Source organism: Gopherus evgoodei, chromosome 2 (assembly GCF_007399415.2).
Source record: "Gopherus evgoodei ecotype Sinaloan lineage chromosome 2, rGopEvg1_v1.p, whole genome shotgun sequence".
Classification (NCBI taxonomy): Eukaryota; Metazoa; Chordata; order Testudines; family Testudinidae; genus Gopherus; species Gopherus evgoodei.
In genome coordinates this window covers 77,676,645-77,698,433 of record NC_044323.1, presented here as the reverse complement: position 1 = coordinate 77,698,433, position 21,789 = coordinate 77,676,645, and the positions used below count along the sequence as shown (strand labels likewise).

The 21,789-nt window shown below is 44.2% G+C and overlaps 1 protein-coding gene across 3 annotated transcripts in view; it reads left to right on the top strand.

Moving 5' to 3' along the window:
- SNRK (SNF related kinase) overlaps positions 1 to 21,789 on the top strand; it is a 97,508-nt gene that overhangs the window by 9,546 nt on the left and 66,173 nt on the right. For 2 of the 3 annotated variants that reach the window (XM_030551036.1, XM_030551037.1), the window contains 2 exons: positions 125 to 267; positions 13,367 to 14,058. In XM_030551036.1, coding sequence (XP_030406896.1) covers positions 13,470 to 14,058 — 589 coding nt within the window. In that variant the 5' untranslated portion in view covers positions 125 to 267; positions 13,367 to 13,469. Of the gene's footprint in view, positions 1 to 124; positions 268 to 1,003; positions 1,006 to 13,366; positions 14,059 to 21,789 lie in introns of all 3 variants that reach the window. The other variant, XM_030551038.1, reaches the window with a different exon arrangement.

The following is a 21,789-nucleotide window of genomic DNA, read 5'->3' as shown; positions in this document are numbered from 1 at the left end:
TATCAGCTGAACATCTGTTGAAATTCAAGTATTAGTATCTTTTATCTTCGTGTATTCAACAAATATTTAATAGCCTTCCAGTGGAGGGAAATAATGTTTTTTTTAAAAATCTCCGCTTACCTAGGAGCGAGGGAAAGAAGAATGCAAAACTGGCCTCAGTACCTGATATGGAAACATCATTAGACATTTGGAAAGGATGAAGAAAGTCTGAGACTTCATGAACAAAGAACAAACCCAGATGATATCTCTGAAAGGGGCACTGTCAAGGTTGGTGGAACCCAATTTTGATCAGTGGTTTCCTTCTGTTACAAAATCCTTACAATTAACTTTCTCAAAATAAATGTTTGTTTTCCCCATTTAAAAAATAATCAGCGCCACCATTCATGACCAGATCTACAATAATAAAGGATATGCATGTTGCAGAAGGGTAGACTTTCATCAGAGTAATACATCATTCCAAACAGTTATTATAAAATGATGGCTTGGGAGGAGGAAGAGGGAAGCTGTTGAGGGATTTATAATTCTGAAGTTTAGGGAAAAATACTTGGATAATGCCAATTAATCTTCAAAACAAATCTTGGTTTGAGAAGTTTATATGGTTTTATTTCTGGATTCAGGAAAGACTGACCAAAATGCTTGGTTTCTGGGCTTCTTCTTAGATTTGCTTTTTCTTTGTGGATGAATTGTTGTCAATTAATTGTTGGTTGGATTATGGGTAGCTGAGGTCTACTGTGGGTTTGTTGTGCTGGGGGAGAAGCTGTTTGCTGCTCTAGTGGGTATTATGGCATGCTGCAAAATATGTTTGAGTATGTGAACTGTCAAAATGGATTTAGTTTGGTACTATTAAGATTTGATATAACTGAAGAAACTTTATAGCTAAGAATTTCTGGGTCTGGCTGTTTACTAAATAATGGACCTTTATAATTATGTCATCCTGACTACAATCTTGCTGTCTCCCCTGCTCTGTTACTTTTGCAATTACTATCTTGAGAGGTTGTATTAGATGTTAGTAGTTTACACCATTAATGCTTTACTTTTTGGAAAGCTTTCCAACCCTTCTCTGTAAAAGTCTGTGATAAATCTGTCAAAACTGAACTGTGGAGAACAAATTATGATCAGAATTGTGGGTATTTTCTGGTTAACTTTTTCAGCACACACAGGGCGTATAAATGAAGGATATAAACTGCTGGAAGTTGAGATTCCGAGCTTTCCAGTGGTGGTATGACATTTGTTTCTAGCTGTGGTGGTCCATAAGATATCAAACTTTAATGTTTTCTAGATTGGGTGACCAGTGAAATAGAGTGGTGCTTGTCTAGGAAAGAACATAACAATTCTGAGACTTGCAGAATTTTCATTCTTTGCTGTTTAAATATAAGACTACAGCACTTCATGTGCCTAGGTTTGGTACTTGGAATTCTCTTCCCAAACCATTTGTATAAAGAGGGCTGGGTAGCAATGATATCAACTGATGTGCGCCTCCCTCTGTTGATTCCATGTGCTATTCAAAATATATTGGTGATCAGTGAGATCATGAAGAGTTGGACACTTCCCTTGTTACATCTAATCTGATTTAGTTCCCTGTGGTTGACTTTTGAATCAAATTTCACCTGTTGCTTCCTTCAGGTACTGTAAGAAATCACTTTTTGGGTGGAGTTGGCCATTGCAATGGCCAAAGGTGAAAGAGTGTTTCAATCAATTGGTTAAAAATCTCTAGTTAATCTTCCCCTTTTTGCCTTGTTGGTATATTTTGGGCTACACACAGTGGTCTTCCTGAACCTGCTATATCAGAGATACCTCTATTTCCATCCCTTTTACCCACTGAAAAATACCTATTAATGCTGTTACTTTTAGACTGAAATAAAAACTAAATACATAACAGGACTCAGCAGTGTTTATCCTGCAGGATAGTTCTCCAGTTTTTCAAACAAACTTGCAATCAGGAACATCTATTGGATGATATGTTTGACAGTCCTCTCTATTTCCAGTCAAAACTGGGTTTTGTTGAGCAAAAAATCCCTCGTAATTAAACATTAGCTTTGCATTTATGCCACTTTAACCACATAAATGTAAGTCATATTTTCTCTTGAGCTATCTTGAAAGCCATGTTTTGACCAAGTATATTTTTTGTGTCCCTGTCATAAACAGATAAGTAAGAGTTAATAAAACACAAGTACTTCATATCCCTTTTGCCTGTAAAGGGTTAACAAGATCAGTGAGCCTGGCTGTCTCCTGACCAGAGGACCAATCAGGGGACAGGATACTTTCAAATCTTGAGGGAGGGAAGTTTTTGTGTGTGCTATTAGTGTTTGGTGGTTGTTCTCTCTGGGTTCTGAGAGTGACCAGACGTGCAACCAGGTTTCTCTCCAATCTCCCTGATACAGGTTCTTATAGATTCAAAATAGTAAGTACTAGGTGATAAGGTGAGTTAGGCTTATGTTTGTTTTCTTTATTTGCAAATATGTATTTGGCTGGAAGGAGTTCAAATTTGTATTTTGCTGAAAGGATTTTAATTTGTACTTGTATACTTAGGCTGGGAGGGTATTTCCAGTGTCTATAGCTGAAAGACCCTATAACATATTCCATCTTAAATTTACAAAGATAATATTTACTGTTTTTTCTTTCTTTAATTAAAAGCTTTTCTTGTTTAAGAACCTGATTGTTTTTTTGTTCTGGTGTGAGATCCCAGGGAACGGGGTCTGGATTCACCAGAGACTTGGTGGGGAGAAAGGAGGGAAGCGGGAGAGAGAGGTTAATTTCTCTCTGTATTAGGATTACTTTCTCTCTCAGGGAGAGTCTGGGAGGGGGAGAGAGAAGGAGGGGGGAGGTGAATTTTCCTCTCTGTTTTAAGATTCAAGGAGTTTGAATCACAGTGATCTTCCAGGGTAACCCCAGAGAGGGGAAGTCTGGGAGAGGCAATGGTGAGGGAAAGGGTTTACTTTCCTTGTGTTAAGATCCAGAGGGACTGGTTCTTAGGAGTCCCCGGGCAAGGTTTTGGGGGGACCAGAGTGTGCCAGGCACTGGAATTCCTGGTTGGTGTCAGCGCTACAAGTACTAAGCTGGTAATTGAGCTTAGAGGAATTCATGCTGGTACCTCATCTTTTGGACGCTAAGGTTCAGTGTGGGGAATTATACCATGACAGTCCCAGTTAAGTACAGAAAATAAGACTTATCTGCTAATGGAAAGCATTATCCATTTCCTTTATCAAAGCACTTTACAAAGGAGTTAAGTTTCATTATCCCCATTTTGCAGATGGAGAAACTGAAGCATACAGTGGTGAAGTGACTTGGCCAAGGTCACCCAGCAGGCAAGTGGTAGAGCTGAGAATAGAACAGAGATCTCCTGAGTCCCATTCCAGTGCTCTTAAAAGCATTAATGAAAGAGTAGTAATTGCATTTTTCAAGCTTAGAATATTTGAAATTTTGGTGGTGCACACATGTAGTGATATTTGTGTATTATAATAAATAATAGTGTGCCTGTTGGCTACTAATGAATACTTTTCTTTTTCTGCCAAACCTTGTTAAGTTTACAGTTGATGTCCTATGTTTCAATTTTCTAAGACTTGGTTTAAAAATGTAGATTAAAAAGGTTGCTATCAGTTAGGAATGCATGACTTTAGATTAAGTTCACAATTTTGGGGTAATCTATTGCTGGATTTGCAACTCAGTTTTAGCTCGCCTGTTGTGTAAAAATAGGAAACAAAAATACAGCGTTAATATGGAAAGTCTTTGTTCTTCTTCGAGTGCTTGTTCATGTTGATTCCAATCGATGGCCGGAAGATTTTTCCCTTAGCAGCATCCGTTGGATTGGCCTGGGCTCCCCCTGGAGCTGCGCCTTCATGGTGCCTAATATATAGCCCTGCTGACCCACTACCCCTTCCATTCCTTCTTACTGCCAGTGATGGTGGCTGGGGTTTCCCTCGGCTCTTGCTCGGCAAGTTTCTTCGTTATTCCGCGTATATCGCTAATTAGTTGTTGGTAGTACTCCAGTTAAAGTTTAGTACAGTATAGTAGTTGGGGGAGGGCGGGGTTCCCCGCACCCAATGCGACCCCGGCACTGTGGCATGCTGTGGTCCCCGGGATTTAAAAACTGTGTGGCTTATGCCAAGCACATGCCTAAGAGTGATCTGGGGGAGACCCATCAGAAAGATCATTGCAAGAGCTGTCGCGAGTTCCGCCCGAGAACACTTAAAGAACGGGAACAGCAGCTAAAGGTGATCCTCATGGAGGTAGCCTTGCACGCGCCCCCCCCATTCTGACCGGGCTCGAGAGACTGACCCCTATGTCATCGTCCTCGACGCGGAGTTCCAAAGGCGCCAAGGAAGAACTACTCCAGGGATGCTCGGCACCGACACAGCTCCTCACGGGGGCCAATCTGATAGTAGGCACTGCTTCCACTCACCGGTGCCTCAAAAGAAGAAAAAGCCGGACGACTGTTCTCTGGCTAAGCCTCGAGAAGTGCGACCCCAGGTGGGCCACTCCTCGGCATCTCCTTCCAGGGCCCTATCGACTCCAGTCCAGGGGAGGCAGTCGAGTCTAGCCCCACCTCGATCTCTGGTGCCTACACAGCAGCTTCAGCGGCACCATTCTCGCCTGCCAGGGAGGAACCCTCAGCATTGATGGAGCCCCATCCTCTGGTGCATTCTAAGGGAAAGCCTGCTATGATGTTGAGGCACTCCCCTTCGCCTTGTCCATTGGCACCTACAGGCTCCGACAGAGAGCCTTCCCGCTCCCTGAGCTCTTGACGTTTGAGGCATCGAGGACTGGCTCCTCCATGGTCTTCAGTCTCTGAGAGCTCAGAGTTGGAGCCCAACTCCTACCGCTCAAGTAGGAGCAGAAGCCATAGAGCGAGGCTGGGCAGAGATGGAAGGGAGCAGCAGGCGTGGCCTCCGCAGTGGCAGAACCCGCCTCAATGGCCCTCCTGGACTCCCTGGGCTTATCACCAGGGCCAGGGAGGAACCCAGGGCCCACGCTTATCAACATCTTCAGTCGCTTCTGACACTTTTGTGCTGCCTTCCACGGTGCATACGCACCTGGCGCCTACAGTCCCAACGCCTTTCCCTATGGCACCGTCATCAACTCTGGTGTCATGCTCGGCTCTGACTTCAGCACCGGCCTTCGCAACGATGACACACTCGTCTCCCGCACCTACACCATTGTTGACGTCGACCTCAATGCAGGCATCTACAGCTCAGGTGCTGATGTTGGCACCTGGCCTCCGGACCCCGACAGCTTCTGTGAACGTGCCGATGCAGCTCCCTCCTGTGAGACTGATGCAGACGTTGACTACGACTCCTGCGGCCCTGGCACCGATATCGGCACCACCTCCTCCAACGCTGCCCTGGGAGTCACGTGACCTGTCCGGGGCAGATGGCAGGGAGCTTCCACCACCGACACACATTTCCTTGTCCTTGTTGCTGGATGAAATGTTGGCAGGGACATCCAAGCTCCTGTGTTAGAGGACAATAGAGTTCTGCAGCAGTTGCTCCGCAGGGCTGCCCAAAGTTTGGGCATTAAGGCTGAGGAGGTGGTTGAGGACATGGATCCCGTGGTGGACATCCTAGCACCCTTGGGACCTTCATGGGTAGCATTACCCCTCATAAAAATGGTGGTGGACACCACCAAGACTCCATGGCAGACTCCCTATCACCCACTGCCAAACACAATGAGCGCTGGTATTTCGTCCCTTCCAGAGGCTTTGAGCATCTCTATTCCCATCTGTCTCCGGACTCACTAGTTGTCGATGCGACTAACCAGCGGCCATTGTCAGCTGGCACTCTGTACTTATAATACCTGCGCTTCCATGGCAGAGTTCACAGAGCTCGTCCCTTTAGACTCTCGATCAGAGTTCACCACCTTGGTGGATGAAGGGAAATTAGTCTCCCATGCTTCACTGCAGGCAACCTTAGATGCTGCCTACGCTGCCACAAGAGTCATGGCGACAGGGGTGGCTATGCGGTGGGGGACCTGATTGCAAGTCTCAGAGTTACCCTACGAAGTCCAACAAACAATTCAGGACCTCCTGTTTGAGGGTGAAACTCTGTTTTCAGAGAAGATGGACAAACGGCTCCACAGCCTAAAAGATTCCCAAGCCACCCTTAGACCCTTGGGCTTGCATACCCCCGCCACACAGCGGAGACACTTCTGCCCACAACCTTCTCAAAGGTTCCTGTTGGAGAACCACCAGGACAATTCTAGAAGGAGGAACTGGAGTGGTAGGAGAAGGCAACATCCCTTTACTAATCAAGGCCAGCCCAAACCGCCCTCTGGCCCTAAATCGACCTTTTGAAGATGCGGTCGAGGACGGCGCACCAGACCAGAGACTGGATTCACCCTGCCTTACCTTTTCCTCCTGACTACCCTTTCTACCATGCATGGTCCCATATAACTTTGGACTGCTGGGTGCTTCACACAGTAGAGAGAGCATACTCCATCCAATTTTGTGCCCTTCCGCCCTTCCACCCCATTTCCCCGTCCCTCTTCAGGGCCCCTTCTCATGAGTAACTTCTCATTCAGGAGGTGCAATCGCTCTTAGCACTAAGGGCGGTGGAGGAGATTCCGGAACACAGGGGCGAGAGTTTCTATTCCCACTATTTCTTAAAACCGAAGGCCTAAGGCCTGTCCTCGACCTGCGCAATCTCAACAAGTTTGTGAGGAAACTCAGGTTCCGCATGGTCTCCCTGACTCTCGTTATCCCTTCACTGGATCCAGCAGACTGGTATGCTGCCCTCTATTTGAAGGATGCATATTTTCATGTAATGATTGCGCACAACCACAGAAAGTTCCTCAGGTTTGTGGTCAATGTTTCCCATTACCAATTACTGTCCTCCCTTTTGGCCTGTCATTGTCGCCTCGAGTCTTCACCAAGTGCATGGCAGTTGTCGCCACCTTTCTGTGGAAACATCAGATACAGGTGTTCCCATACCTCGCCAACTGGCTGATCAGAGGCTGATCGAGGGCTCAGCTGGAAGCTCAGGTGGCATTCATCAGAGCCACTTTCAAGAATCTAGGCCTCCTACTGAATGAAACGAAATTGACTCTGTGCCCCGGTCCAGCGGATAGAGTTCACAGGGGCGGTTCTGGACTCAGTCCAAGCCAGAGCATTCCTCCCGCAGGCAAGATTCCAGGCCCTTGAAGCCATGATCCAGTGACTCAAGCACTTTCCCACCACGAGAAATTGTCTCAAACTTCTCAGCCACATGGCGGCCTGTACATACGTGGTTCGGCACGCCAGACTCAGGCTTCGGCCGCTTCAGTCGTAGCTTGTGTCAGTGTATAGACCTGCCAGGGACAGCTTGGACAGGACTGTGACCCTGCCTTGCTCTATCCTCGACTTGCTCCTGTGGTGGACGGACACTTAGCAGATGTGCTCAGGAGTCCCCTTTGCTGCCCCACAACCATCCTTGACGCTAGTGACAGACACGTCAGACTTGGGGTGGGGAGCTCATCTGGGGGACCATAGGACGCAGGGCCTCTGGGCACAGACAGATCTCAGTCTTCATATCAAAGTCAGGGAGCTCAGGGCGGTATGCCTAGCATGTCAATCATTCCACCCATATCTAGCAGGCCAATGTGTATCAGTCATGACGGACAGTACGACCGCAGTATTCTATATCAACAAACGGTAGCGCACGCTTCTCTCCCCTATGCCAGGAAGCCCTCAAGTTATGGGACTTTTGTATAGAGCACTCAGTTGATTTAAAGGCATTTTACCTTCCAGGGGTCCAGAACAAGCTGGCGGATTGCTTCAGCAGATCTTTTCACAGCCACGAGTGGTCCCTTCGCTTGGATGTCGCATCTTCGCTCTTCCAGAGGTGGGGCTGTCCCCTGATCGACCTTCTTGCCACACGACTCAACAGGAAGTGTCTGCTCCTTCCAGAATCACAAACTGGGCAGCACAGTGGACATGTTCCTCCTCCATTATGGGGGACCGCTTCTATACGCCTTCCCACCCATACCACTTATCCACAAGAGCCTGCTTAAGATCCGCAGAGACCTGGCTCGGATCATTCTCATAGCACCAGCCTGGCCTTGCCAGCATTGGTATACGTCTCTCCTAGACTTGTCAATCAGAGCCCTGATTACCCTGCTGCTCTTCCCGGACCTTCTTACGCAGGATCACAGACGGCTCCAGCACCCAAACCTGCAGTCGCTGCATCTCACAGCTTGGAGGGTCTATGGCTGACTATGTTCGAGCTCTCTTGTTCAGAATAAGTCAGACAGGTTCTCTTGAGTAGTAGGAAACCCTCCACTAGGGCCACATACCTGGCGAAATGGAAGAGATTTTCAATCTGGTCAGCTCAGCACAACTTTCCCCCAGCACTAGCCTCAGTGCCCCAGATTTTGGATTACCTTTTCTACCTAAAGCAAGAAGGTCTCTCCTTGTCTTCCATAAGAGTACATCTAGCTGCCATTTCAGCTTTTCACCCAGGGGTACAGCGCTGCTCGGTTTTTGCTAACGCATTGGTCAGTTGCTTCCTGAAGGGCCTTGACAGGTTGTACCTGTGTTTCTGCCAACCGGTTCCTGCTTGGGCCCTTAACTTGGTCCTCTCTAGGCTCATAGGGCATCTGTTCGAGCCTCTAGCAACATGCTCCCTGCTCTACCTCTCCTACAAGTTCGTGTTCCTGGTGGCAATAACTTCAGCCTGGAGTGTGTCGAAGCTCAGGGCTCTAATGTCTGAGCTGCCCTACACCATGTTTTTGAAGGACAAGGTTTAGCTCAGACCCCATCCGGCCTTCCATTTGAAGGTAGTGTTGCAGTTCCACATCAACCAGGACATTTTCCTTCCGGTATTTTAGCCCAAACCTCATGCGACTAGCAGGGAGCAGAGGCTCCACAGTCTCGACGTCTGCAAAGTGCTGGCCTTTTACATCGAAAGGATGAAACCGTTCAGGAAGTTGGTACAACTCTTCGTCGCAGTAGCGGACAGGATGAAGGGCCAGATTGTTTCGACATAGTGCATTCTGTCATGGATTGTGGCCTGCATTACTGAGTGCTACAATCTAACAGGGATCCCAGTGCCCCCGATAATGGTGCACTCTACAAGGGCGCAAGCTTCATCAACAGCTTTCCTGGCTCAAGTCCCTACCCAGGAAATTTGCAGGGTAGCCACGTGGTCATCAATACACACTTTTGCCACACACTATGCAATTACTAGGTAGGCCAGAGATGATGCGGCCTTTGGTAGAGCAGTATTCCAGTCATTGGACAGCTCTGACCCTGCCTCCTAAATTTGCTTGGAAGTCACCTGATTGGAATTGACATGAACAAGCACTTGAAGAAGAAAAACTGGTTACTCACCTTCTCGGAACTGTTGTTCTTTGAGATGTGTTGTTCATGTCCATTCCAATACCCACCCGCCTACCCCTCTGTCGGAGTAGCCAGCAAGAAGGAACTGAAGGGATGGCAGGTCGGGAGGGCTATATATTAGGAGCCATGAGGGTGCAACTCCAAGGGACGCTCAAGCCAACCCGACGGATGCTGCTAAGGGAAAAATCTTCTGGCCATTGTGCACAAGCACGTGCACACACTTGATTGGAATGGACATGAACAACACCTCTCGAAGAACAACAGTTCTGAGGGAGGGATAGCTCAGTGGTTTGAGCATTGGCCTGCTAAACCCCGGGTTGTGAGTTCAGTCCTTGAGGGGGCCACTTCGGGATCTGGGGCAAAAATCAGTACTTGGTCCTGCTATTGAAGGCAGGGGGCTGGACTCGATGGCCTTCCAAGGTCCCTTCCAGTTCTAGGAGATAGGTATATCTCTTATTATTATTGTTGTAACTGTTTTTTATCTTCTCCTTGCTCTGACCCTATTTTTCCTTCCCTTTTTGTGAACATTTGTCCCATTGATTGTGCTATCTTTTGAATATTTCTCAGTAACTAAGGCATAGCTGACTTTTGATCAAAAGCTTTTTGTAACAGGTTGAAGTTTTAAAGAGAAACAGTCACCTTGTAATCAGATTTTACAAAAGTGAATAGTTGCAGGTACAACTTTTGTTCTTGAGCTCTTCTGCCAATCGTTCTCTTTTCTTTCTCTGTTGCTGTTAGTGAGATGCACAGAGATTAGGGGAAAATCTCTCTTCCTGTTTGTTCACTTTGTACATTTTCAGAACCATGGCATATAGTCAGTTTCCCTATTTTCTCCTAGTGTTTTAGTTATAGTAATCTTAAATGCAGTAGTACTTGTTGATTTAAGTCTCACCCTTGTCTTATCTCACTGTCTGCCTAGGTTTTTACCATGCCCTACCTTTGTGGTCTGAGCATTTCACACAATTAAAGTGTGTGTGTATGTGTGTGTGTTTGTTTAATGTGTATATATAAACTTCGCTTTCTCCTCCAGTGTGCAGAGAATGGACTTTTTTTGGATTTTTCTTGTTGATGTTAGTTCAACATGGATTTTGTATTTTTGACCTCAAGGTTAGCTTTACCTCATGCAGCACCAAGATCTAGTTTTATGGGCCGATCACCAAGAAATGTATTTCCCATGCACACGAGGCACATTCCGGAATTTGACATTACTAGTGGAATGTAGCTTAAGTGATGATCACTGAGTGAGGTGGTCAGATGATTTGAGCCAGTCACATGGAGGCTTTGGGGGAGGATGACCAAAACCTTGAGTCTTTTGCTATTTCATAGGAAGCCAGCAAAAAGAATAGAGCACTGGGGTAATGTGCTTTGGCAGGTTGTGTTGCTGAGCAGTTAGGTTGCTATGTTCTGAACCAATTTTAGCTTTTTTTTTTTTAAATTTAAGGTCATCAGTTTCAATCCTAGACATGAAGGAATAAAACGTTCTCTGTGGGTACGTTCAAATTAGATAGGAGGCACACAATGCTTGTCAACTGTATTTAGAAATGACATTTTTTTTTATGGCTATAGGCTATTTGCATATACACAAGCAGTGGTGGTGAGTTCTTTACCATGCTTCATTCTTCTTGTAAGCATAGCTTTAGTCTTTTTAGGATTTAGCTTCCGATAGCTGCTCTAACACAAGAACTAGGGGCCACCAAATGAAAGTAATAGACAGCAGGTTTAAAACAAACAAAAGGAAGTATTTTTTTTCCAAACAAAGCACAGTCAACCTTTGGAACTCCTTGCCAGAGGATGTTGTGAAAGTCAAGACTATAATAGGGTTCAAAAAAGAACTAGATAAATTCATGGAGCATAGGTCCATCAGTGGCTATTGGGCAGAGATGGTGTTCCCAGCCTCTGTTTGCCAGAAGCTGGGAATGGGCTGCAGGGCATGGATCACTTGATGGTTATCTGTTCTGTTCATTCCCTCTGGAACACCTGGCATTGGCCACTGTTGGAAGACAGGATACTGGGCTAGATGGACCTTTGGTCTGACCCAGTATGGCTGTTCTTATGTTCTTCATCCAGTTGCTGGTTGTGCTGTTTACTATCTTCATATAGATGTGCTTAATGGCTTCATATAGATGTTGAACAGATTAAGGGAGAGGAGGAATCCACATCTGAAGGCTATTGAGTTGGAGGAGCATATGCCCATCACAGCTTAGAGTTTGATATGAGATGAGCAGTTGAAGCCATCTGAAATCCAGAGCTGCTAACCATGCCCACATATGAAATGGGGAGCAGGATTTTTGATAGGAGTACAAATGTTTCTTTTTCCTGGTCAAGAAGAGCTCATTCATCAGTGACACCATCTCTCTATTCCATGTCCAGCCCTGAAGCTTAATTGTATGGGGCCCAGAATATTGGCAGAATCTAGGTGGAGTTGGAGGTGATCTCTGCAAGCTTCTCAGTTACTTTGTTCAGGAACAGAAGGCTAGATACTGGATAGTAATTTCTTAACTAATAGTCAGATTTTGATGTGATTCAGGAAGACTGTTAGGTCTCTTTTTAGAGGAGGTATTAATGAGCTCAGTTAGAGGGCAAAGACTTTCTCAATACTTTGACTATCTGACAATGACATGGATTAGGGTTGCAGCCTCCCTGATGGCTTAATTTTCTTGCAGTACTTCCTGTTTGTCTGTGAGCATAGACTGAATTTGGAGAGGGTTTCTTGTGTTTGATTCCTCATGTTGTGAATGACTTTCTCGAGAAGTAGGCTAATTGTTCTTTGAAGTGGGAGGTGTTGGTTCTGGAATTGAGTGGAGACTTTCTGGGTTAGAAGACTCCTCGTCCCCTTATTGACTATGTCCTTTCAAGACTTTCTCTGTTTCTTTTACTGTCCCATGGCTATGTTTTTGTTGTGCTTTTTTAAATATCCAAATACACTTGTTGAAATTCGAAGTAACTTTTTAAATACAAAAGGGACTTCCTTTGCAATAAAAGGAGATTTTACTATTGACTTAAATGGCGCTAAAGTTTGACACTTGGTTTTTAAAAGTGAAGTGAACTTGGAGTTACCTTTGGGGTGAAGTGCCTGAAATCCAGTGACTAAAGGAAAGCTATCAGAGGGGAGCAGCCTTTTTTTTTTTTTTAACCTATGGAGTTGGCACATCTACTTTTGAGCTTCAAGTTTGTCCTGTGGGTTGTTTCACTTGTAAGGTTTTAATTGAGAGCCAAGTGACAATGTCAGATTAAAAATTATTTTTTAAAAAATAATTGTCCTTTTTACAGTGCATAAACATATCAAACACTTAATCACAGCCTTTTAATTTTTCAATTGCTTTAGTTTGCATGTTGCTGTTCTATTGGTAAACAATCATTACATTTATGAGGTAGAAAGTGAAATCTAGGGCCTCATTCTGAGTTGTGGTAAATGGGAAATTTTACCCAACATATTTCAAAGTCACTGCAATAGAACATTGATCCAAGAAATGAGTGTGTTTCACCTCATTTTTTGGCATATTTTAACTCTTGTGTTGCAGCACATAACAGTTGTTGTGTGATTTGAAGTTCTATTGGCATGACTTTCAATTCTTATGATTATCTCCCCTGTTTTAACAAGAACATTTGGGCTTCTATAATTGACCATGTTTATACTGTAGTCATGTGGAAGAACTAATTTATCCAAACTACAGCTTCCTTGAAGTGTTAATCACACATTGTATTTTCCAAATCCAAGGCACATCAAGGGTATCCAGTTTTCAAGAGAAGTTTTTGGGTATCGTGAGGTTCCTCCAATGCCCTTCGAGTAAATTTCTCTTGAAATTCCGTTACTCTTTATCTCATTGTGCCTTTAAAACTCACTTTCTTCAAACACATTAATGGCATGGTTTTCTGACCGATGCTGGTCAGCAGTGCATTGCTTTAGTTAGGGTCTTGGCAAAACATTCTTTTTGAAGAACTCACTTGCTGAATAACTTCAGAAGTATTCTATAAAGCCCACGTTGCAATTATTTTTTAATGGCTTACACTAAGGAGCAAGTGAATATATGTAATCTTGTTTCTCTTTCTATGTTTTAGATGTTTGGCAGTGAACATGGATTACTTATTTGGAACAAATATTCTTATATGAGAAGATCCCAATTCCAAACAGTTTAAACATTATTCCTTCTTCAGGAACAGTATGGCAGGCTTCAAACGAGGGTATGATGGAAAAATTGCTGGATTGTATGATTTGGATAAAACCTTGGGCAGAGGGCACTTTGCTGTGGTCAAACTTGCCCGGCATGTCTTTACAGGTGAAAAAGTAGCAGTGAAAGTAATTGACAAGACCAAACTGGACACTCTGGCCACTGGACATCTTTTCCAAGAAGTTAGATGCATGAAACTAGTGCAGCATCCTAATATTGTTCGTCTGTATGAAGTGATTGACACCCAGACCAAACTTTACCTTATCTTGGAGCTTGGTGATGGAGGAGATATGTTTGATTACATCATGAAACATGAAGAGGGACTTAATGAGGACCTGGCTAAGAAATACTTTGCTCAGATAGTTCATGCTATATCTTATTGCCATAAACTACATGTAGTTCACAGAGACTTAAAACCAGAAAATGTTGTCTTCTTTGAAAAACAAGGACTTGTGAAATTGACTGACTTTGGCTTCAGCAACAAATTTCAGCCTGGAAAGAAGCTCACTACCAGTTGCGGATCTCTAGCATATTCTGCTCCTGAAATTCTGCTTGGGGATGAGTATGATGCACCAGCAGTGGGTAAGTCACTCTTCTTAAATTTGACTAGTAATATTAACTTATGTACCTCAGCATTTTACCAGTTAGATGCTTTCCCTTCCAAAATAATGCCATCCTTATAAGACAAGAAGTCATATAGTAAAGGTCAGATCACTGAGTCAACGTTGCAATAGCTTTATTTGAAGGAGACAATATGTAGCCTATTTAAGAAGAACTTTCAAACTGCTTGTTAAATCTTTTATTTTTATCTTAAAGCTCATAAAAATGGAATCCCATGCAATATATGCACTGGGTTAAAATAAGAATAGTAAGGTGTATGCAGTGTGCCTTCTGGTATATAGTGATTCAAACAAAATCCAGCTCCTTCCATAGGGAACAGAAAGGTAAAATTAAAAACAAAACTCCCCAGATCTAAACACACAAGAATCACTTACCTCACAAACAGAAGTAAAGTTTGAGAATGAGCAGTTCTTCTTTTGAGTAGTTGCCTGTGTATATTCCATTCTTGGCGAGCATTTGCTTGAAATCCGAGTCTCTTGGCCAACAATGTCTGAGTGCTCTCATGCAGCCTGAGGGCCTTTGTGCTCCCACACCAAGGGCATGCAGCATGGGACGTACTGCCACTCAGTTCCTTCTTACTTCCTGTGGCTTTGACACAGTGCACCCAGAGTCCATGATCACTTTCTCTCTTAATAAGGAAAATTTAGATTTAGTGTATATATTAGTACAGTAAACTTGGTTTAGTTAGTTGCCTGTTGGCACCACCTCTTTGATAGGTTTCACTTAGTTCTGAGAAGTCTTTAATACTTGCACATATTCCGAACTGGGATCTTTCAGTACCCAGTGCTTAAAGATGTTGCAGCCAAAGTCTCCCGGATTAAAATTTGCCCCATTGTGAGGCAGCACTTCCCATTAATGATGGACTCACAAGATCTCATTGTTTGGAGGAGTCAAATTTCCCCTTAAATGCACCATGTGCAAGTCTTTTTCAAGAGGACTTTGAAGCCTGAGAAGCGAAGCTTAAAATGTTTCCACTTTACCATTCCATGCAACCTGCCTCACATCCAGGTTGGTCTGACCCATTCCTGGTGATCAGTCTGTTGTGTCCAAAAGTGCCAGTGTCAGCTTGGCTCCAGTAAGCAAGCTGCAATTCCAGAGATTTTGGTAGGACTATCCTTGTTAATGTTCCGGAGGGAAAGGAACATTGCTCCTCCTCTAAAATTAGTCAGTTCTCATATTGCTAATGTAAAGAAGAGGTCAAAATGGCCTCTTCACTCCCGATCTAAGGAGTCTCCACAGCTTGAACTGAGTACTGGAGGAGATTCAAGGGAACAAGGTACTGGCTGATTGATACTGCACACTGCAGGTTACAGTGTTCTTGAGTAGTACCAAGACAATGGCTATTTAGGTTATTTCGGCACTGTGTGTGTCTTTATTGTTTGCTAACTCTTCAGCACAGATAAATATATCAGTACCAAGCATGTCAATACTAAGTGAATTGACTCTGGCTACCCTCAGGGCTGCACATTAGATTTGAGATTTGCAGCATCATATATCTTGGTACTGATGAGGTACACATAACTGAAGAACCTCTGCGTTATGGAGGAGCCTGAGTCTCTCTTACTGTCCCTTGAGCTTAATGTTCCATCTGTCCTCATGCCTGCTGCTTCAGTGGTAAACTGTGTCTTCAGTACCAATCTTGTCTTCAGCAGCACCCGCTACTGAGTTACAACCTATTACTCCTGCCTCAGCAGCCCCATCTTTAGCGATGAAATTTTTGTATTTTTCATCTGACTCTCAAAAAAATGAGGCGGTTTCTCCAACTGTTCCCCTAGGACTCCCTTTCCCAAGTTCTGTGGATCAGAAAGAGAGTCTAGGGTCTCCTGTGTTTAGATCTGTAGGAGTTAAGAGGGTAGCCTGATGCCCTAGTACCCTTCCCTTTCGGCCTATACTCCTTTTCCCTGTACTGTTCCTGCATGACTATACTGGAAACCATAGGGTCAATATTGGTGTATCTCTTATGCACCATCTCAGAGAGAGAGCTACTTAGAGGCAGAGATCACTGTAACCTCAGACATCCCCTAATGACCCTCTCCTGCCTGCAGAGGAAGAACTGCCCCAAGACAAGATTAGGACATGCAGGCACCGGTGGCTATCTCCTCTTTGTTTCCAAATGTGTCAGTAATCCTTTCATCTGGATGTCTATAAAGGCTTCCAGTATTTGGTGAGGAGGGTAGGTGAATCACTCAATATTCCATTTGAAGAGGTGGAGGAGACCCCTCATAAGTTATTGAACATTTTGCACACTTCGGTGCCATTAACAAAGCCCTATTGGAATCTCCTAAAATATCTGGCAGACACCAACAGCTGTTGTCCCAATTTCAGAAAAGCAGGTGAGAGATAGTATGTACTGTTGGTAAGAACAGAATATTTTTTCACATCTGCTACCAGGGTTTTTTAGTTGTTGCTGCTGTGAATTGAAAGCATAGGCTAAAATGACTCCATCTGAAATGGAAATGAAGTGTCTAGATCTGTTCAATTGTAAGAGTTACTTTGGAAAGTCTGAGAGGTAGAATTTCAAACTATCAGGCTCTGCTTGCTCTCTGATGTTAAACTACAGTAAGTTTAGGCTGGAGAAACAAACTGCCACAGAGAGCAGACTTCAGGTCCCTGATTGCTGTGGGGCAGTTAGATGCAAGTACATCTCTGCAGACAGCACTGAATGCTGTGGGTACCACTACTTGATTCACCTATAGTGACAAGGCGCTTTTCTGGGATCTCAAGAGAAGTACAGTCTACTGTGGAGGATGGTTCTGTTCATGGGCTCCAGTTTGGTCAGTGGAAAGATGGATGATGCTCTTCACATCTTGAAGAATTCCTGTGCCATACTTTGTTCTTTAGGAATCTGTATGCTGCAATGAAGAGATAAGAGCAGATCCCGTTCTTACTCTAGTCAAAAAACAGCACCAAGCACTATCCAAGGTCCTCAAACTTCCTTGAAAGTGTCAGTGACTTCAGAAGAGAAAATTTTTTATAGCAACTACTTCTGCCTCCCAGTTGGCTTCATCAAGTAAGCAGTCCTTTTGATGGGCTTGTGGAGAAATGCAGATTAATCACTTTTGATTTTTCTTCTTTGCTTCCATTTTGGAAACTATCTCTTCTTTTGGGGGGAAGGGGGAAAGGTGTTATGAAACTTGGTAACAATGAACAATTGGGTTAGACAGAGTGTTTAAACAGGCTATTCCATACAGTTCTATTTCCTCATCCCTATTCAGGAACCCTTCTCATAAGAGACTTACCTTGGGAAGTGGAGTCACTAGAGGTTCCTCGACATTGCAGGAGAAATGTTTCTACTATAATACCTCATACCCACACAGTTTGATTGAAGTCATTTATGAATTTGAGTGTGCCCAGTACCTACATTTGCCAGAAAAAGTTTAGAATGGTCACCATAGCCTCCACAATGCCCGCTCTAGATCCAGAAAATTGGATTGCGGCTCATGCCCTCTACAGTGCTTGCTTTCATATGGCCATACATCTTGCACACAAGACACATTAAAGATTCCTGGTAGGTCACAACCACTTCCAGTACAGAGTTCTACCCTTTTGCCTCTCTGTAGCACTTAGGTATTTAACACAGTCTAGTGGTAGGAGGTGCACATAATGGGGTATGTCTGTACTTTGATTAAAAATCTATGGCTGGCCCATGTCTGCTGCCTTGGACTCATGGGTAAAGGGGCTGTTTAACTGTGGTGTGGAGATTTGGTTTTGGGCTGGAGCCTCAGCTCTAGGACCCTGTGAGGTGAGAGGGTCCCAGAGCTTGGGCTGCAGCCTGAGACCAAACATCTACAATGAAATTAAACAGCGCCTTAGCCTGAGCCCTGCGAGCCTGAGTCAGCTGGCACAGGCCAGCTGTTGGTGTCTAAATTCAGGGTAGACATATGCTATTGTCCCCTATCTCCTTAAGGGTATCCACAACTGGCTTATCAGAGGGAAGTCTCAGCATCATCTGCAGAATTCCATCCAGTGCATTCTTCAGCTCTTCATGTCCTTCAGCTGAAAAATCCATTTTGACACTAATGCAACAGATTTTATAAAGATTGTTTTGACTCCAAGACAGCAAGAGCTTACTTACCCCAGGATAGGTTTGAAACTGTGCATGCACATCACATAAGTTCAGACAAATTCTCAAACAAGAGAAGAACTTGTCTGAGCCTGCTGGGGTCACATGACGGCCTGGACTTTTGCTTCACAGCAGGCTAACACGTATTCTTCGTGCAGGCCTTACTAAATCAGTTTACATTCTGAGCAGGCCAACTTGGACATGCCTCAGACATTCAGTAAGATGTTTTCTCCTTGTTGAGCTGTTAGGACCCTAGCAAGGTGTGCACAGGAATTCGCTTCTCTCCACTCTTCCAGCGGAAACTGTGGTGGCAGATGCCTCATGTCTGGGTTTGGGAATGTGCCTAGAATACCAACCAAGCATGAGACAAATGGACTCGCGAGGAGACTCATTCACACAACTATATTGGAACTTGGAGTTGTTTGCAAAGCTCACATACATTTCTTTCCTCTGATTCAAAGACCAAACATTCAGATCATGACAGATAGCACAACTGCCATGTTTTATGTAAACAGTCAGTGAGGGCCATGGTCATCTCCTCTGTGCCAAAAAGAAGTTCAGTTATGAAACTGTTGCCTTAGTTATCTTTCTCTGCAATTCATCTTCCAGGTCTATAGAACATTCTGGTGGATGACTTGAGCAGACACTTTGTTAGACCACAAGTGGATAGAGAATTCACAATTCAGTGATTTCAGTCAATTTTCAAGGAGTGTGATCGTCCATCATAAGACTTACTTGGGAGGGACAGGAAAAAGTGTCAAATTTTCTGTTCCAGAGGTGGACAGAGTTTAGGATCACTTTCACGTGTTTCTCATTTTGTGGTCCAATGCAGTGAGATGTGCTTATCCACTAATTCCACTGCTCCCAAGTGTACTTGAAAGTTCAGATAAGATGAAGGCAAAGTCATCCTCATAGTTTCTGCCTAGCTGAGATAGTTCTGTTGCACAGAAGTGATGCAATTATTTTTCTGTCCTCTGAAACTAATTCCAGACCTGCTGTCTCAGAATGAAGGCGCTATCCTCTGTTCCAACCTATCCACCCTACATCTCACAACATGGTTTCTGGATGGATCTCAGAAATAGAGGTTATGATCAACGGATGTACAGAACATTATAACAAATAATAGGAAAGACTCCGTTAGACAAACTTACTAAATGGAGATGATTTTTGGCTTGGTGTGAACATCATCACTGACAGCCTCTTGAGATATATGTTCCTGCAGTGTTAGATTATCTGCTCTCTCTAAAGAACTCTGGGCATTCACTTTGCTCTGTCAGGGTGCATCTTTCAGCTATGAACACTTACCATTCATCTACAGGGGTATTCTGTTTTAATGTTCAGATTTCTCAGGGGTTTAAGAGTTTTTCTACTTATAAGGGAAGGCAATCCCCACATGGATTCTCATGAGACCCCTGTTTGAGTCCATGGCAAATTCTCTTCTATATCTATCCATGAAAAGCTTCCTACTAGCAATCACATCAGTTAAGAGGATTGACTGGGGTGAGAGGTGCACTCAAGGCATACTCCGTCTGTCCTGTTTTCCATTCTGAACTGGTGTTTCTTAGGCCACATCCTAATTTCTTACTGAAAATATTGTCAGACTTCTGTTTTAAATCAGACTGTCCTACCTATCTACATTTTCCTCAGACCTCAGTCTAGTCAGAAGGACTCTAAACGACATACCCTTAATGATCATAGGGATGTAGCTTTTTACTTACAGAAAACAAAATTCTTCCGGGCCTCCCTAAGGCAATTGTCATTTGCCGAGAGGATGAAAGACTATACTGTTTACTTCCAAACATTATCTAAATGAGTTATTAGATTCTGCTGTGAACTAGCAACATTAGATTCTCCAGTTAATATTAGAACTCATGCCACTAAATGCAAGCAACTTCTGCTGCTTCCTTGAGAAGTAGTCCCATAATGGACATTTTGTAAAGCATCCACCTGGGATTCCATACGTACCTTCAGAGCAGATGCTGCTTTTGGCAGGGATGTTTAGAGTCTAGATAAGACTCTAAGCACCCAGCACCTTAGTTCGGGTTACTGATTGGGAGTCACCAAGAATGAAATATGTACATAGACAAGCACTCAAAGAGTTGCTTTACCTGCACAGTAACTAGAATTCTTTGAGATGTGTAATAATGTGTAAAATATATATATATGGACAATACAACCTGACCTCCTTTCCCTTTGCCAGAAGGTCGAGGTATAAACTGGATTCTGGGATTGGCCCTGCACTGCCCTTTGTGACCAACGGGATATTTGCCGCACATGTGGACCCAATGGGCACTACTGGCCAAAAGACTCCAATCTTGAGTGTGTGGGACATGTGCACCAATAGTAGAAAATATATATATATATATTGTGATATACCCAGGCCAGTTGGGAACAGCAGCGTAGTAGAAGGGAGATATACTGGCCACTGCATAAGCAGTTTTCTGTTCCCTGAGTGACCAGAGCAGGGGCTGCTCCAGGCTAATGAGAACTCCATTAACCTGCTAAAAATCAGATGAGGTGTAAAGCACCTGACTCTAATTAAGGCCTCTCTGACCCTATAAAAGGGCTCACTCTAGTCAGGCTGAGAGAGAGCCAGGGAGCCAGAGGAGAGGAGGTACATGTGAGGAACTGTGAGCAGGAGGTGTGCAAGAAGCTGAAAGTGAGTAGGCATAGTGCTGGAGGACTGAGAAGTACAAGTGTTATCAGACATCAGGAGGAAGGTCCGGTGGTGAGGACAAAGAACGTGTTGGGAGGAGGTCATGGGGAAGTAGCCCAGGGAGTTGTAGCTGTCGCGCAACTGTACCAGGAGGCACTCTATACAGCTGCAGTCCACAGGGCCCTGGGCTGGAACCCGGAATAGAGGACGGGCCCGGGTTCCCCACCAAACCTCCCAACTCCTGATCAAACACAGGAGGAATTGACCTGGACTTTGGCTTCTACCAGAGGGGAAGGTCTCCGGGCTTTTCCCTGACCCACAGAGTGAATCTGTGAGGCGAGCAAATCCATCAATAAGCGCAGGACCCACCAAGGAAGAGGAGGAACTTTGTCACAGTATGGACCAGTGTTTCTCAACACATGGGTGGAAACTCAAAAGTGGGCCATAAGAATGTATGAAAGGGTTGCAAACAAATTTAAAAATAGATCATATTTTGCGTACAACTTTTAAAAAATAGATGCCGCTTGTGCCTTACTGTATGTTAATGCTGTGCATAGCAATGATATTGCCACCCTTACTTCTATGCTCCTGCTGGCAGTGGTGCTACCTTTACTGCTGGGCTGCCGGAGAGTGGCGGCTGCTGGCCCGGTGCCCAGCTCTGAAAGCAGTGCCACCACCAGCAGCAGTGTAGAAGGAAGGGTGGCATGGCATGATACTGCCACTCTTACTTCTGTGCTGCTACTGGCTGTGGCTTTAACTTGTTATGGTTATTTGTTTGTTTATTTATTTATTATTACATGTAGTAGGTAATAAGTATTTTGGGACCAAAATACTTGTTTGTTTTCTACTTAAGCTATTTACTAGGTTGGAACTGGCCGTCAGTGTTTACAAATAGGTCCTGGTCCAAAAAAGTTGGAGAACCACTGACATAGACAACACACTGTAAGCTCCAGTTACTGTGTACAGATGAGAA